Source organism: Kryptolebias marmoratus, linkage group LG8, assembly GCF_001649575.2.
Source record: "Kryptolebias marmoratus isolate JLee-2015 linkage group LG8, ASM164957v2, whole genome shotgun sequence".
Taxonomy (NCBI): Eukaryota; Metazoa; Chordata; class Actinopteri; order Cyprinodontiformes; family Rivulidae; genus Kryptolebias; species Kryptolebias marmoratus.
The window spans coordinates 20027417-20042671 of record NC_051437.1 but is presented as its reverse complement, the minus strand read 5'-3'; the positions used below and the strand labels follow the sequence as shown (position 1 = coordinate 20042671).

At 40.2% G+C, this 15255-nt stretch overlaps 1 protein-coding gene across 5 annotated transcripts in view; it reads right to left on the bottom strand.

Annotated features, from left to right (window-relative positions):
• The window catches only part of casz1 (castor zinc finger 1), a 73181-nt gene that overhangs the window by 21257 nt on the left and 36669 nt on the right, over nt 1-15255 (bottom strand). For all 5 annotated transcript variants that reach the window (XM_017417777.3, XM_017417778.3, XM_017417776.3 and 2 more), the window contains exons 2-4: nt 10335-10889; nt 3642-4542; nt 1533-1598 (exon numbers count right to left, since the gene is read on the bottom strand). In XM_017417777.3, the coding sequence (XP_017273266.1) occupies nt 1533-1598; nt 3642-4542; nt 10335-10889 (1522 nt within the window). The remainder of the gene's footprint in view (nt 1-1532; nt 1599-3641; nt 4543-10334; nt 10890-15255) is intronic.

Here is a 15255-nt window from a genome sequence, read left to right as displayed (position 1 = left end):
GATCTTTGGGAAGGTCTGACATTTCTTTTAACAAGTCCAAACCAGTCGAACTGCGAGTGCACCTAATAAAAAACAACATTTGTCCCAACTATTGATGCTTTCTATAGCATTCTGTCAGATGTACACTCGCACATCCACAATGATTAACACACAACGTCCCCCTTCCCTCCCCCTTGAGACTATGGTCCAACCCTCTGCTCATTGCCCAGCTGTATCACTTTGCCTCTGGACAATTCCCACTTGCCGCGTCAGGGGGCCTAATGGGCCTCTGCTATTCAGCAGCAGATTAAATATTAATATCGCCACAATACAGAGATTGCAGAGCATCTCCAGTTACAATAGAGATACACAGATCAAAGTGGCGAGGCAATGGTGGGTGCATGAAAGCATTTAAAGAGTGAAAACTGCGACTAAACACTATCAAGGAACCTCTTTAAAAGGCAAACTCCACTGTGGTGAAAAGATGAACAACTTTATTCTCCTTTTGCAAGGATCGGACAAAAACACATCCACAAAACTGGTTTTTAGTCACATTGTGAACTCATTATCCCCGGCTCTAAAAAGACCCTCCTCCCCCTCCGCCTCTACCTCCCCTCTCGCTGCTACATTTGCCCTTTTTATGAGCCCTCCTTTTCCATTTTTTCCCTCCCTCCTCTTCTTTCCTTTCTCTTTTTTTTTTCTCAACCTCAACACGGAAATTGAAACTGTATCTGGGCTTATCTGCAACCTCCCCGTGCATCAACTGCCGAGATGTTTAGACAAATTTTATGCATTATGCAGCGCAAATATCAAAACAGTTCTTGGCAGTGCCAGCAGAAGCCTCATTAAAAATTCCTTAATTAAATCTTCTTGCAAAATGTAATCAGTCCAAGGAAGGGGTTGTGTGTGTGTGTGTGTCGGGGTGTGTGTGTGTCTGTGTGTGCAAGTGGAGGACGTGTGCATGTGTGTGTTTCTTTCAGTGCCAAGGCTTTGATTTGTGCCCTTCATGTTATGGCTTGGAGAAGTAATCATTAACGCAAATGCTGTTGTTTTTTCTTTCTTTTTATATAGAATAAACAAACAAGTGATGATCACTTTTCTAGTGTCGCTTCATGATGAATTCAAAATGGAGACATTATTTTGCATCCAGTGAAACGTAAGATACCTTCCTTCTTCTGATGTTTTTGTCTCTGCTGTTGTGACTTTTTAGATCAGAAAGTTTAAAGTGTTTAAACAGCAGAACTCAACAGGATCTTTGACTAATCTCACATCCTTTCTGAATTAGTCACACCTAAAAGTTACACAGTATGATGTTATATAGAAAGTTTCTGTGCAACGCTCAATATATATATTTATTCTTCCACATACTTATTTTTCCACTTCTTTCAGAACATAAACTGCAGAATTTTTTAGTTTCTTTTATCACTAAAAAAATTAAGTTAAAAGCCTGGAAAAAATAATCTATCAGTAGTTTAAAGAAAAAGAAAACAGGACTGTTCTATATGTTTTGAGTATATGTTCTATTGGTATTGCACATTGAGGGATTTGCATACCTGGCAATATATTTTTGGTAGAGGTTTACGTCTTCGGTGGGGGGTTTATCTGGTGGCAGGCCGTTCCTAATGCAACAGTAAACAAGAAAGGAGACAGGATTAATGAAGAGGTAAGGCAGCCTGTTGTTAATAAGAAGAAACTGACACAATATTTACTTACAAGCCACTCCCAAACTATGTAATATCAATTTACATTTTCTTGTGGCATAACAGCATTTTTTTATGCTCTGTATGAATCAAGTACAGAAGGTGCGCACTTTGATGCATGCAGGCGCAAAAGGACATTAATCTTTTATGGGGGCATTTTCAGCGAGTGCTTTTATGCAAAACTGGATAAAGGGGAAAAAAGATGTGAAAATGGGCCTTTCTAATATTGCCTGGAAGCCTTGGCTCTAATGTTCACGTCAAGTTTCCTCCAGTTCATCTAGAATCAGTTCAGTCAAAGGTGTAAGAAAACTCTAGAAGCTGATAGACTTAGCACGAGTTTCAGCTCAAACACATTAATTCCAAGGCAGGAAATAATGAGGAATTTATCACATTACAGAGCCATGCTGAGGAATTGTGTTTGCCTTTTGTCACCTGTGTTGTGATTCCTCTCGTGAAGCTGGCAGCAGAGCTGCCTGCAGAATAACAGTGATAATAGAGATTTGGTTTTGTTTGCTCCCTCTCAGCAAGTGGCATTTAGCTTCATGTGAGCAGCTCCACACAGGGGATGACCTGAGGTTAATCTGGCCCAGAGGGGAGGATGCACTGCCAGACATTTCCCCCAGCACCACATCTCCTCCTCGTGTACAACTAGCACCAGACTGGGTCAGTTAGCCAAGACTGCAGCTTTGTGGAGCCACAACCTGACAAAGGCTGAAGCATGAGGGAGAGGTGCCTGAGGGCTCTTGAACAGTGTCTTTGATAGGTCTTGACTAACTAGAGACAAGGTCAAAACCAATCAAACAGACTCTGGAAGCTCTTTCCTACTGGTAATGCACACAGCTGTAGGTTAGCTCCCCAAACCCCTCGTTTGCTTCCTTTAAAGTGCACTCATCAGGCAGTGTTGAGCCGACCCCTGCGACTCGCCGGGAGGTTAGTCATGGCTCCAAAGTAATTAAAGGGAGAGTTGTTACACCCCAGCCAAACGAAAGAAGTCAGTCACTTTGCGATGACTGTGCTAAATCAGTCTCCACGGAGTGCTAAAGCAAGTAAACACTTCATGCAACCTCTCAACTCATCATGTTGTGGATATATTGGGTGTTATGCGCCGTTTCACACTACATTCCTTGTGGCTGCTATGAAGGTAGCAATTACCTTTGCGTTTGGCTAACTGACTCAAGGAAGCTGTTAAGTGTATGCAAGCATCGCATTAGCTCTATGAGGTGCAAAGAAAACAGAAATATCAGTTTGGAATTTTTTCATTCTGCCAGTAAACCTAAAGGGATAGTTCAGTTTTAAAGGAGTTTTTTTTTTTTTGTGGAGTAGTCCAGTCAGTATCTTACCTGCAGTACACAGCACTCAGTTTAAAAAAACTCAAGGAGAATTTCTCATAGAGGAGAAAAGCTAACTGCTACAAAGAAAAAAACCCATAAATTTCTCTCATTTCAACAGTTTAGGTAAAGGCTATATTGAAAGTTGTGCAAAACGTTTGCATTACACAGTTACTTAAATAGACATTTGTGATTATTTACACTCGAAACTGGCCATGTCAAAACAAACTGTGTTAAGTCATTTCAGTCTACTTATGTCTACTTATTGATCTGTTTCAATAGTAATGCAGTGTAGAAATTCACAATATAGCAATTGCTTGTATAGCTACAAAATATGTGTTATGTTTGTTCTAGAGTAAATAAATTTGCACAGAAAGACTAGCTTCTGACTAGCCATTTGCATGACTCCTTCATAAAAATGTCTCCGTGATTCTCCAAACTGAGATCACTTTGACTGCTGGTAAGAACTGCTTCAAACCTCTCCACAAAAACCACCTCCAGACACATGCATTAAAATTATTTTAAACACACACACACTTTAACATTTTGACGGATACTAAAACAAATCAAAAACCTTCAGTAGCTTTGGGGAAAAGATTTATGGTTTAGTATACCACTGTTTGAACAAACTTACTTTACTGAGGACACGGTTCCAGTGGTGATAGAATCAGTCTTGGAAAAGCTGGATTTGATGTAGTCAGCAGCAGCGGCATTGAAACTTATGTGTCCCGCCTGGTCCATTGTAAGCCCCGGGGCGATGCTGGCCCCTGCTGCACCAACACCAGGAACCCCAGAAGCACCAGGATTCCCTGGTGCTGTCGCCAGGACATCGGGCATCAGTGAGGCCTCAGAGTTTCCTGGTATTAGCTTTTGAATTGTTCGAATGTCATACTTTGAAGGGCGACCCACTTTGCCCGTCTTGAAGGCGATGGCCCCGCCCATGTCTGGGTTGCCCTCACCGGGCTTGAACAGGTGCAGAAACTTCACGTTTTCCAGGTCGTATTTAGAAGGTCTCTTGTAAGCATTACCATTCTGCTGCTGCAAGCTCTCTCCTTGCTTCAGTTTCTGAATAAAGAAGTCATACTTGGAGGCTCGGGATGCCATGTTCTGCATCTGAGAATTGGATGTCTGAGAATTGCCCAGCTGAGGGGCAACTGGCTGTTTGTGGTCTAGGTTTGAGGGGTAAATCTGTGCCTCATTCACTGGTAGGCAACTGGAGGTCGGTAGAATGGTAGGACTCTTGTTTTGGGCCAGTTTTGGGTTGAGGTCATCTGGTTTTGGTGGGGAACCGTGCATGGGCCAAGGTAGCGTTTCACCAGCTTTTAGCTTGCGAATGTACTCTTCGTACTTGGAGAAGCGAGCGCGGCGTGAGGCCTCCTCACTGCTGAGGGACGAGGGGTCTGAGGTAGCAGCTTTGAGCTTGTCAAAGCTGATCTTGGTCAGCTCATCCCTTACCTGCTGGTCATCATAACCATACATTCCCAATATCTCAGTCATGGTGTTGGCTGCATAGTCTCGCAGTGCCGATGCTTCTCCTGCAGAAAAAAAGAGAAGAATATCATCCGTTCTTCCAAAAATCTTGGAGATTTTTTCTTTAAAAATTACAAGAAGTAAAGCTGAAAATGAGAAAAGTTTGAGGGTTCACTGACTGGAATTACTTTAATATCACCAATTTGTGAACTGATCCCCCATTTTTTTTGTTTGTTTAAAATAGTTGATGAATGAATCAGTGTGCTAAGGTTCATACATTGTACTTTAAATACTGGCAAATCTTTAGCTGTGCTGTTGTGATCTACAGCAACTAACTATAAAAAAGTTCATCCCTAGAAGTGCCAATTCATCAGAATATTGCAGGCTTAGAAATAAACACCCATCCTTGTTATATAGGGACAATAGCAACAGGAAAAGGGCTTTTGCACTGCAAGCTACACCAATATGTAAATGTCTGTGGATTTATGAGTCTACAAACAGTCTCTGTCTCTTCCTGTTTTGGTTGCATTGTAAGGTAGTCCTGCAAAATGTGCAGGTGACAAGACCAAAGAGTACATAAAGTAAAAAAAAAAAAAGGTTTGTTGGTTTTCTTTATTTATTATGTTGTTATTACAATTAATAGAGGTTGCTTTTAAAGGTTGCTTTTAAACACATATGACTTTCCAGAAGCTTAAAGTATTATCAAACATATGAAACATATTTAGGTAAAAAGCTTGGAGAAAGAAGAAAAAGGTAAAGCTATTAAGCTTGTTGTAGAATATTTTAAAATACTTTTTGTCTCAACTTCAAAAGTGAAAAGGACAAATATTCACCTCTTTATCTTCATCTATGAACCAAATTTTATTTTTACATTAAGACTTTATTGAATTGGACAACTTCCCCAAGGACACAAGAGAAATACAGTCAATGTATAGTTTAATTGCATTATGTGGGGATTAATTCTGCCTCATTAAGTGTGATGCAGGTTAGTGCAAGTGGTCAGAAAATGGGAGAAAGGAAAGGATGATTTGACCTGAAAGCTCTGCATAAAGAAGAGCAGCTTTAATAAAGAGGAAATGGTGCAGAGAAAAAGAGGAGCATGACAGTAGCAAAAAAGTTAAAAGAAATAATTGGGAAGAGTGAGGTAGCCTTCTTCAAAAGAGTTGTGTTTAAAGATCTAATTCATTTTCAAAAGTCTCCTGTTGTATTTTGTTTTACGGATTCGATGTTACATATTAAGCTGGTAATTCAGCAGATGATCATTTCAACAAGGCTGTACATGACTGTCAGCCTTCTCAGCTCATACTTGGCACAGTCACAGGGATGGGGGCCAAAGTCTTTTTTAAAAAATTGTTTTATCGCTGTTTTCATCACCAGAGCACACATGAGCTGGCGGGAGGTAACACCGCCCACCATCCCGAGGTAATTAATACACAAATATTTCTGTTCTTGTCTCATATTTCTCAGTTATTGCTAAATCAGTCCCTGGGCCCTGCTCTTCACATCTCCTGCGCAGCATGTAAAATAATCCCTAAATTTCCATTCACCATGTTGGGGGGGGTTGTTCCTCTGCTCTGTGGATCAGTATGAAAGAGTATCTGTCGGATCGAAGAGGCATGACAATTTCAAGAGAAAAATGGATCAGGTATTTGAGAGGAAATACATACATGTTTGCCACAGATCTGTTTGTCAAATCTATTGTGTTTTCACGTGTACCTAAACCACAATGACACTGTGTGCATACAACGACTTCCTGAACAGTGGAATATTGAATCTTACATTTAAGTTTTTATTTACCTCATTATGATAATGGATAACAACATTAAAAACATTTGGAAATATATTTGTAAAAGACCCTTTAAAATGGGCAAACACTTGATTTAATTGGATTTCAAAAGAGAGTCCTTAGTTGGAATTTGTTGCTTTGCATTTATAAGAGAATCTCAAGTCATATATAACTTCAAAGTGATTCCACCACCAGAAGTTTGAGCCAGGATATAAAAATACACTTACTGAAGATTTACACTTCAAAATAAAGGATAAATATAAACACTGTAAAATCTAACACGTTGTTTCAATGTAAAAATACATTTGAAATGGCTACCATAAAATTTGACATTAAGAAAAAAACAAAACAATTTGCTCTACTAACTTTACTTTGTGTTCATTTGATTTAAAATACCTTGTTGCATAAACCTCTGCGTTAGTTTGGTTGACTAGGATTTCTTAATTGATTGAACTTCTTCAGGCAGTTTATTGAACTTGCAAAATTATTTCTGCATAATTACAACAGCAAGTTGTGTAAATTTTTGTTGCACTTAAGTGATTGCCCTATCACTTATTGCCTGAATCGGCAAATCTATTTGTGCATAATTTAATGTACCTTGTCAGTGAAATAAAACTTATCAGTTGACTGAACTAAAACAACATTGATTTGAAGTTAAATGTCCATCTCAACATCACTAATGTAGCTGGTAAACTAAGTTTGTATTGGTACAACAGTCACTCTAAATGAATTCACAATAAAGTTTCTAACTCATTTAAACTGATTAATATAAAAACTCTCAAAACCATAAAGAATATGTGGAGAATGGCCTTAGTGTGGGGCAGCAGTGACAGACCCTCCAAAACAGTAAAGACTCAAAAACTTGAATTCCTCCACCAGAATTTCAAGTTTTCACTGGCCTTTCTAGTTCAGATAACTTGAAATTTTAATTTAACACTTTTTTTTAAGTTAGGCTAATGATTTAATTTTATCTCAACAACTTCCCGATTAGTTTGTGAAACTGATACAGAATAATATCCATCCATCCATTCATTCATTTTCTTGACCCGCTTCTACTTTCGGGGTTGCGGGAGCAGAATAATATATGTTAAAATAACAAAAAATGTTTTACAGTACATTATAAAGAACATTATAAAGAACAACTCTTGTTTTTTATTGTTTGCTATTATCTTTTCTGAGAAATAAGCCGAGTTGTGTGGCGTTTTATCAATGAGAGGCAAATGACTGGGCTTGAAAGGATTATTACTGGGACCGACAGGAGATAACCTTTCTAAAATGCCATGTAAATAAGTTTTCTACTCAACCGCTATCTGTCTGCCTCCTAATGATGTCACGTGACACCAGGTGGGAACCTACAAATCATGTTAGGGTTAAACTGTCACTTTGTCCTACCACCTTTGTTATAAACCCAAACTTAGAATAAACTAATGAAAAAATAATATTTATTTTTCTTCTGCTTCCACCTTTTTATTTTTAGTTTTTTTCCCCCTTCCTGTTAGCACATCTGACGTTTCTATCTGCGCTCTCTCTGGTGACACTGTAAAAATCTACAAAGAAGTGGTTCCTAATCTTGACACTTCAGGCAAGCAGAACTCGACACACCACACAGACTTGCCTTGTCTATATTTGAGGCAATTAGACCACATTTTCCCTCCCAGATATGATAACAGATGGGTATTTTATCTCCATGTGCTGACCAAACATGGTCATCAGTGTGACATGGCTTCACTGTTCACAGGACTAAGAGGCAGAGGTGTTGCTGATGATAAAGATGCAAGCCACTGGCTATATATGGCCTAACCTGAAAACCTATTAAAGAGTGTCAGTGCAAAAGCACAAAAAAAACGAATATAAAACATTTGCTTTAAAAAATGGCTTTAATAAACTCATCATTTAAAGTTTTGAATTGTGCTTTTTTTAATTATGTTGAAAATTTTATTATAGTTTTAAAAAGCTATTTATGTTCATATCAGTGAATTAGTTTGAGTGGGTTTTGCTTAAATGGACAGTGCTGAGCTAATAAAGAGTTGCAATGAATAAATGACATTATGTACATTCGCTTGATGTAATTTGTCACACAAAAAGTGCAGGGCTTAAAACTTCCACCCTGTTTGCTTAGTTAATTAACAGGCAGTAAATAGAGGGAGCTTTGAAATAGCTTGAAATGAACAATAACCTTTGAGGGTGAACCCAGAATTGCAAATGGAAGTCATGGTCAGGCCTGTTTGATCCATCGCTATGAGCGTCTCTGTCATTGCTTTCATAGTTTTTATTCATAGTTTTTTTTTTTTCCATTGACTGGCTTAAGAGGGCTCTAATGCGACATCTAAATTATCTAGGAAAAGTATTCTGGGGTTTTGCACTGATAGGAAATCCGCACGATGCCTCAATGTGAGGAGTTAAATGTTTTGAAGGTCGCAGTTTCTCTCATTGATCTTGCAATGTTTGTTAATTACATTGTCACTGATGTTGTGAGAGATAATTAAGCCACTATGTTTATATGCATAATTATGTGCACTCCATATCAGCCTTTGAAAGACAGCGGCGAGAAAGAAAGAAAGGAGGGGGGGGGGGTGGAGGGAGAGAGGAGGAAAAATGTTTTAATTGTGAGCCGAGCAGAAACATGGCAATATAGATGCCCTAGTTACAATCAACAAAGAGCAACTCAGGGAAAAAAAAAAAAATCTCTAAAGATAAGATTTGCAACTGATGCAGGATGCTCTCCCCGCAGCCTTCAAACACTGTGAGGTTTAAAGCAGTGAGGGAACCAGAAGAGGGAAAGGTGTAGGCCCCGGTGCGATATAGTCCTACATATTTACAGACACGCTTTTTTTTTATGGCCATGAAAATAAACAAAATGACTAATTAAAACCACAAAGGACTTTTCATTTGCCTCTGAAATGAAACCTGCGTCGCTTTCTCAGAAGCCCCTACCCCCTTTTCGAAGCGTGGCCAGAGCTGCTTCTGCTTTTTCAACGAAGAAAAAAAAAAAAAAGACGACAAAAAAAAAGCACAAGTGTACATGACTCTGAGATGAACACGTAGACCTAAACAGAAGCTCAAAAACTGTTAAATAGAGGTGAGTGAGAGCAAAACAAAACTTGTTTTTCTACCACAACAACCAGTTTCACCTGTAATTTTTTTTTCCACTGTGTGAAACAGGCTTTATCTATTCTTATAACCAAGCATAGCCTTTTCTCTCTCTCTCTCTTTTTTTCTTTTTTACAGCTCTGTGTTTTAACTTCTGCTACACAAGGCCACTCGCTCTTCCATGTGTTTGCAGTTTCAAGGGTCACAAAGTAAATAACACTAAACAGCACTTTCTTAAAAGACTGCTGGTGCCGTTAACACATAACCAGTGCCAGCTTTATCTGCTTGATAATCAGTGAGTAATACGAAGGGAACATCATGTCACAATTAAACAGGGGTTATTACGAGTCATTTACAACAAGAGCGCATTGTATGATGGCCTCTATAAAAAATATTCAAAAATAGGTAGATATGAAACTTAGCTGAAGTGTGATGAGACACTGCAATGTAGCTTCAATACTACAGATTGTATTTGACAACTGATCGCTGGGATTTGACAACTGCAGAAAAAAAAGTATGTACCTCCTGGAGCCTGAGGCGGTGGCTAAGTTTAGTGAGCTTAAGGGGAAAAAAAATCAAAGTCTCTGTATGTAATCCTGGGTGTAATATGAAGCTTACACTGGCCCTGCCATGTGCTCATGGCCCTCAGCTGCTGAGAGAATGCAAAAAGATCTAAATGTCTGACGTTACAAGCCTTCACCTTTTTATGAATTTATTTATACAGTAAACCACAAATGAGTTCCTGTTTTCCCCTCTCACCCACCAGTTGAATCTGTCTTTAGAGTAAATATATCACCGGTTAGTCATAATGTAACTCTAGAGCTTCTCTTTCCAATAATGGCCACATTTGCACTTACATGGATGGGGCAATGTCAATGTCCTCTATCTAAGCTTCTGCACCTTTATACTATAGAGTGGTTTGTGTTTCAGGGGAAAGAACATGTTGATTTAACAGATGAATATTTGCTGGTGGAGACATACCTGGAGAGGAGAAAGGTGCCTGGCGACTCTGTGCCTCGCTCGACGGGATGTAGCTGTCGCCTTTTGGAGTCCTGTCCTCAGCTTCCTTGTCGTCATGGTAACTGCCATCCTGAGAACCTGCAGGGGCCTCGGGGTCCTCAGCGTTGTCCTCATCATCACTGCAGCCCTTGGGCTGTACCATGTAGACACCTTCAGGAGGGCCATCTTCGTCATTGCTGCCTTTAAGTTCAGGCTCCTGCTCGTCATCGGGAGCTGATGGCTCTTCGCCGTAGTCGCCATTGACCCACTTCTCAATGGCCTCACGCCTCTTCTGGTCCTCCTCGAGACTCTGACTTAGGCTCAGGCTCTCAGGGAAGTTGGTCTCATTGTCGTAGGAACTGCCACGCTCGCTGTTTTCTGCTACACTCTGGTCTCCCTCTGCATTCTGGGAGCTGCTGTCGAACACCACTTGGCGGCTCAGCTTGGCACAGATTGCGTTGAGTTTCAGGCCACCTTTCCTTTTGGCGGCCATCTTGGGTTTTCCTGAGGTCGTTTCAGTGCATAAACTCCTTTCAGCTGATGAAAACAAGACAAATACAGAAGTTTAAGATTAGTTAAATGTGATCAGTTTAAGCAAATTAACTCCAATGTTCACTTTATTAAACAACTTTTAAATGAGAGCCAGACTGGCTTGAAGCAGTTTTTTTTTTTTTGCCTGTACCTTCAACTGATTTTAAACATCACAATGGAAAAAAAAAACAAACTGGCACAGACAATGGTAGCTGCTGCTATTAATAACATCCAAAAGCACTTAACAATAACAGCACAAGACTGAAAGGACACACAGAGATACAGTACATGTCTAAGTCCCAGGGCTTTGGTCAGCTTTTAACGCAGTGGTGGAAAAAATTTAGCACAAGATCAAAAACCAGCACAAGCAGCTGGAACCACAAGCAGATAGGTATCAGACCCCCTACAATACTACAAGCAGCAAGTACACGGCTACATAATCTCTCACATGACAGTGCTATATAGACACTGTGAAATGTTATCTTCACTCTTACCTCAAGAGGCTGCGGGCCTGACACTGATTGGGGGGGGGGAGGCTGCATAGCATTTAAGCTGTCAAGATGTGGAGCAAAAACCCTCTGCGCTTTTGGTAAAATCGGATTCAGTGGCTGAATTCTCAGAGTCTGCTAGAAGGAGAATAATATGCCATGTTCCTACAATTGTTGCAATGTCTGTATTTCATGTATTTTTACTTAACAATATAGTTTGTGTCCTAACAAGTCTCAGCATTTTTTCCCCCAGTGTGGCCTCTCTGAACAATAGCGCATGATATAGTGTGCTTTGGGGCAGGAATGGGTGGCATTATTTCAATCCAAGTGGGGCTATCTTTATAACATGTCCTCTGATGAGGGAGGAACAGCTGCCTGTGGCATTCCATATCCAGAGCTGCCTTTTTAGGGCAGAAACTGCACACTGTTACCTTTCACTTTATTTCCAGAGCCACCAAAGTTCACCTTCTGAAGACATTTTCAGAACAATTAATGAACAACTTTTCCGAAAGTAAGGAGAGTGCAGTGGGGAGGATTTATGACACGGAGGGGCAGAAGAATGCAGGGAATTAAAACAAGAACATTTGCTTTTCATTCAGCGGCAGGTAAATGGCAAAGCTTCGAGGCTGTGCGAAAACACTCACAGCAGAGATATTCCTTCGCCACGCAATTTTTAAGCTGATACACAATGTTGATTTACAGACCCACGGTTTCAAGATAGAAAAATGAGGCAACAAAGTTCTGTCCTAAAGTCTCAATCCACTTTCTGTATCGATGAGTATGAGCCTCTTCATTTTCCCTCAGCCATAAAGCCAGGCATAATCATGTGTGAGCCATTGCCAGCATTATGTAAATCACATCGGAGCAACATAAAACCCCGTTTTCATTTTCTTTTGCAAAGCTGTGGAATCATTAGAGGATATGCAATTTGAAGGAGTTTACTGATCACCCCCGTTGCCAGACAATGAACCCGGTGCTACCCACACATGCTTTCTCAGTTACTGTATTTACACTGCGGGCTTCCTCTCTGAAACAATGACTTCAGAAATTATGCACTTTTGATGAGGGGAGCGTATATCAGAAACACATTACTGCATGATTTTTAGTGTTACACAATTGCAGTTTAGGGTGAATAGGTCAAGTTTTAAAAGACAGTAAATATGAAAAAAAAAATCAGCTTGGAAAACTATTAGGAAGTGGAAGACATAAATTTTCGATCATTTTTTTTTGTCCAGAAATACGCTCCAAAGGAAGATTGAGGTCATTTGGGTGTTGCTGTGGAGGTCATTCTTTTTCTGTTTACTGGGTTCAGTATTTCATGTTTTAACTACCGATTTCCTTTGTGTAGCAATCTCAAGCTCCTTGTAGGAAATGACCCCTACCGAGTGGCTTCTTTCCATTTGTACCTATTTATGTAAGTTCTTCTGTTAACAATAAGAAGCAGGAGTGGATGACCTGTTGAGTATCCAGCAGGCCTCAAAGTGAATAATCAGATATCACACAGAAATGTGTTGCTTTCTTTAAAGTAAAAGATCACTTAAAACAAATTAAATATTGTGTGCTTCCCTTAAGGAGAAACAAGCTATGGTTCAATGGTTTATGAAAGCAGTCTGAACATTTATTTATGCTGATGGTTTCTGTCCACAGCAGTTTTTTTTTTTACTATTGCTTACAGTAGGGATTGCTATGGTAACACTAAGCTGTTTACCTCAAGTCGTTTGTGTGCATGATAGCGTACAATGAGATAAAATCTGTAGGGACTCAACATGAAAGAACAACTTTTCCCCCTGGGACCAAACACCCCCACCACCACCACCTCTCTGAAAGCCCACTAAGCATTCTGCCTTATTAATGAATATCAGAAAGAAAAACAACACTGTCACACGCATTGGACATTATTTACACTCTGTTTTAGCCTGGTGTGCTAATTGTCAAGGAGGAGACACCTCAGCAAGCACTGGGAGTTGGAAAAAAACACAGGCAGGTTCGAACATAACAGCTGAAACTAATTTTTCCAGCTGCTTATGTTAACAGTGACAATATTTTAACTGGAAACAGTGCAGGAGTGCAAAGAAGAGCCGGATAGTGTCTGTATAAGGCCAAAACAGAAGTAAAAAGTCAAGAAACTATTTTGAATACATTTGCACTACGTCAGGATCTTTTTTATCTTCAGTCAAAAATCAAGCGCGTGAGTTCTATTGGGTCCTGCTTTTTCTCAGAGCTGGATTACGAAGCTCATCCAACTTCTCTGCACATACTAGCTATTCAAGCCTCCAAAGGTACTGTTATTTATTTTTTATGCAGAATGTCTGTTTGTGTGCCTGAACAACACCATGTTCAATCGAGTGATGCTTCAAATCCTAACAATGCTATTATTATTATTTGTAATTCATCCTGTTATGGACAAAAGATGTGTTAAGAATAGTTGTGAATAGACAGATCGAGGCTTTACAGCATGAGCTTCCTTCCATCCGAAGCACTTGTGCAGTCAACTTGAGGAAGATGTAACGTCACGCGGAAAATGGAATAGCTTGATTTTGTTGTTAATTCAGAGAACAACGCTGCCCCATAAACAGACCAACTCCCCGCAGCGTTTCAGTTTGTATGGATCGAGCACACAGGAGGGGTCTGTATATGAGAGGTAGATATTGCCTGTTTAAACTGAAGCTTATCTCTTCGACTAATCAAACACAGATACAGGGCCCGTTGTAGATACCTGCTGAGTTCCAACATGACTGACACAGGGACCAAACCCCCCCTGCAATATATCAAGTTAATTAATACAAACAAGGTCTGGGAGATGTCTGTTTAGCTCAGGATTATTTTACAATATGCAACCAAGAGTTGCAGAAGCTTTTTAAAGAAAAGAGAGGAAAAAAAAAAAGTCTGGTTATAACTTTATGAACCATTGGCAGATTAATAGACAAGGCTCCCAGCGTGTAGCTCAGTGAACCTTTCATGTCGCTGCCTCTCAAGGGAGATGTATGTGTGACAGAGTGTGTATTTCAGGAAACTTGCAGAGCCGCACGAGCAAACATACACACACACGCTTGAAAATGACAATGTTTTTATTTTTGTAAATTCACAGCTTGCAAGGGGAGACTGTTTCCCGCCTCTCCATCTTTCTGTCTTTCTCTTCATCCCGCATGGTGGAGGAGCTGCGGCAGCCACAAGGAAGTCAAGCGGAAAGCTGCTGATGGACAAGCACGCCACTGCACCCGGACCCCGGCATCTGGCCCCTCTCTCATTTTTATTACAGAAGAATAACAATAAGCAGGTTGCCGACCCCGCCGTGAGATTTTCCACAATTTTCTAACAGTCGGTGCGGCGGATGCAGAGAAATTTCCATTTTTCTGCATGCATATTTAATTGAGTTTTGTCCCAGTGGTGCGGAAATGATTTGTTTTTTGCTCTCTGTTCACTTGACTCCTCTTCGGAGTCGCTAACCCTGATTAAGACGTTCCCGTTAATTTCCCAGCGCACACCTTTTTTTTGTGCATTAATGGTTCTGATCGTCTAATTAAAACTTCTCAGCTCGGCTGCTGATCACCGCTCGTTGTGCCTCTGACCTGAAGTTTTAATTGCCGCATCAGAAGCGATAATAATAATTTTGAGGTTCTGATGATTAAAAACAATGCCATTGCCAACTAGTTGATGGATGGGGGTTGTGGGGCGGGTACATCTGAGGGAAAGTTTATGAAAAGAAGGGAATAGAAAAGAGACTGGTATGGTGGTTTTACACTCCTGATGAGCAAAAAGGGTTGCAGAGAGACTAATGGAGGTGATCACTAACAGGAAGAGAGAATCTCTCAGGCCTCGTACCCCCACCCACCCACCCACCCACCCCACCTCCAAATATGCCCTTTACTTTCTTAGCCGGTTTG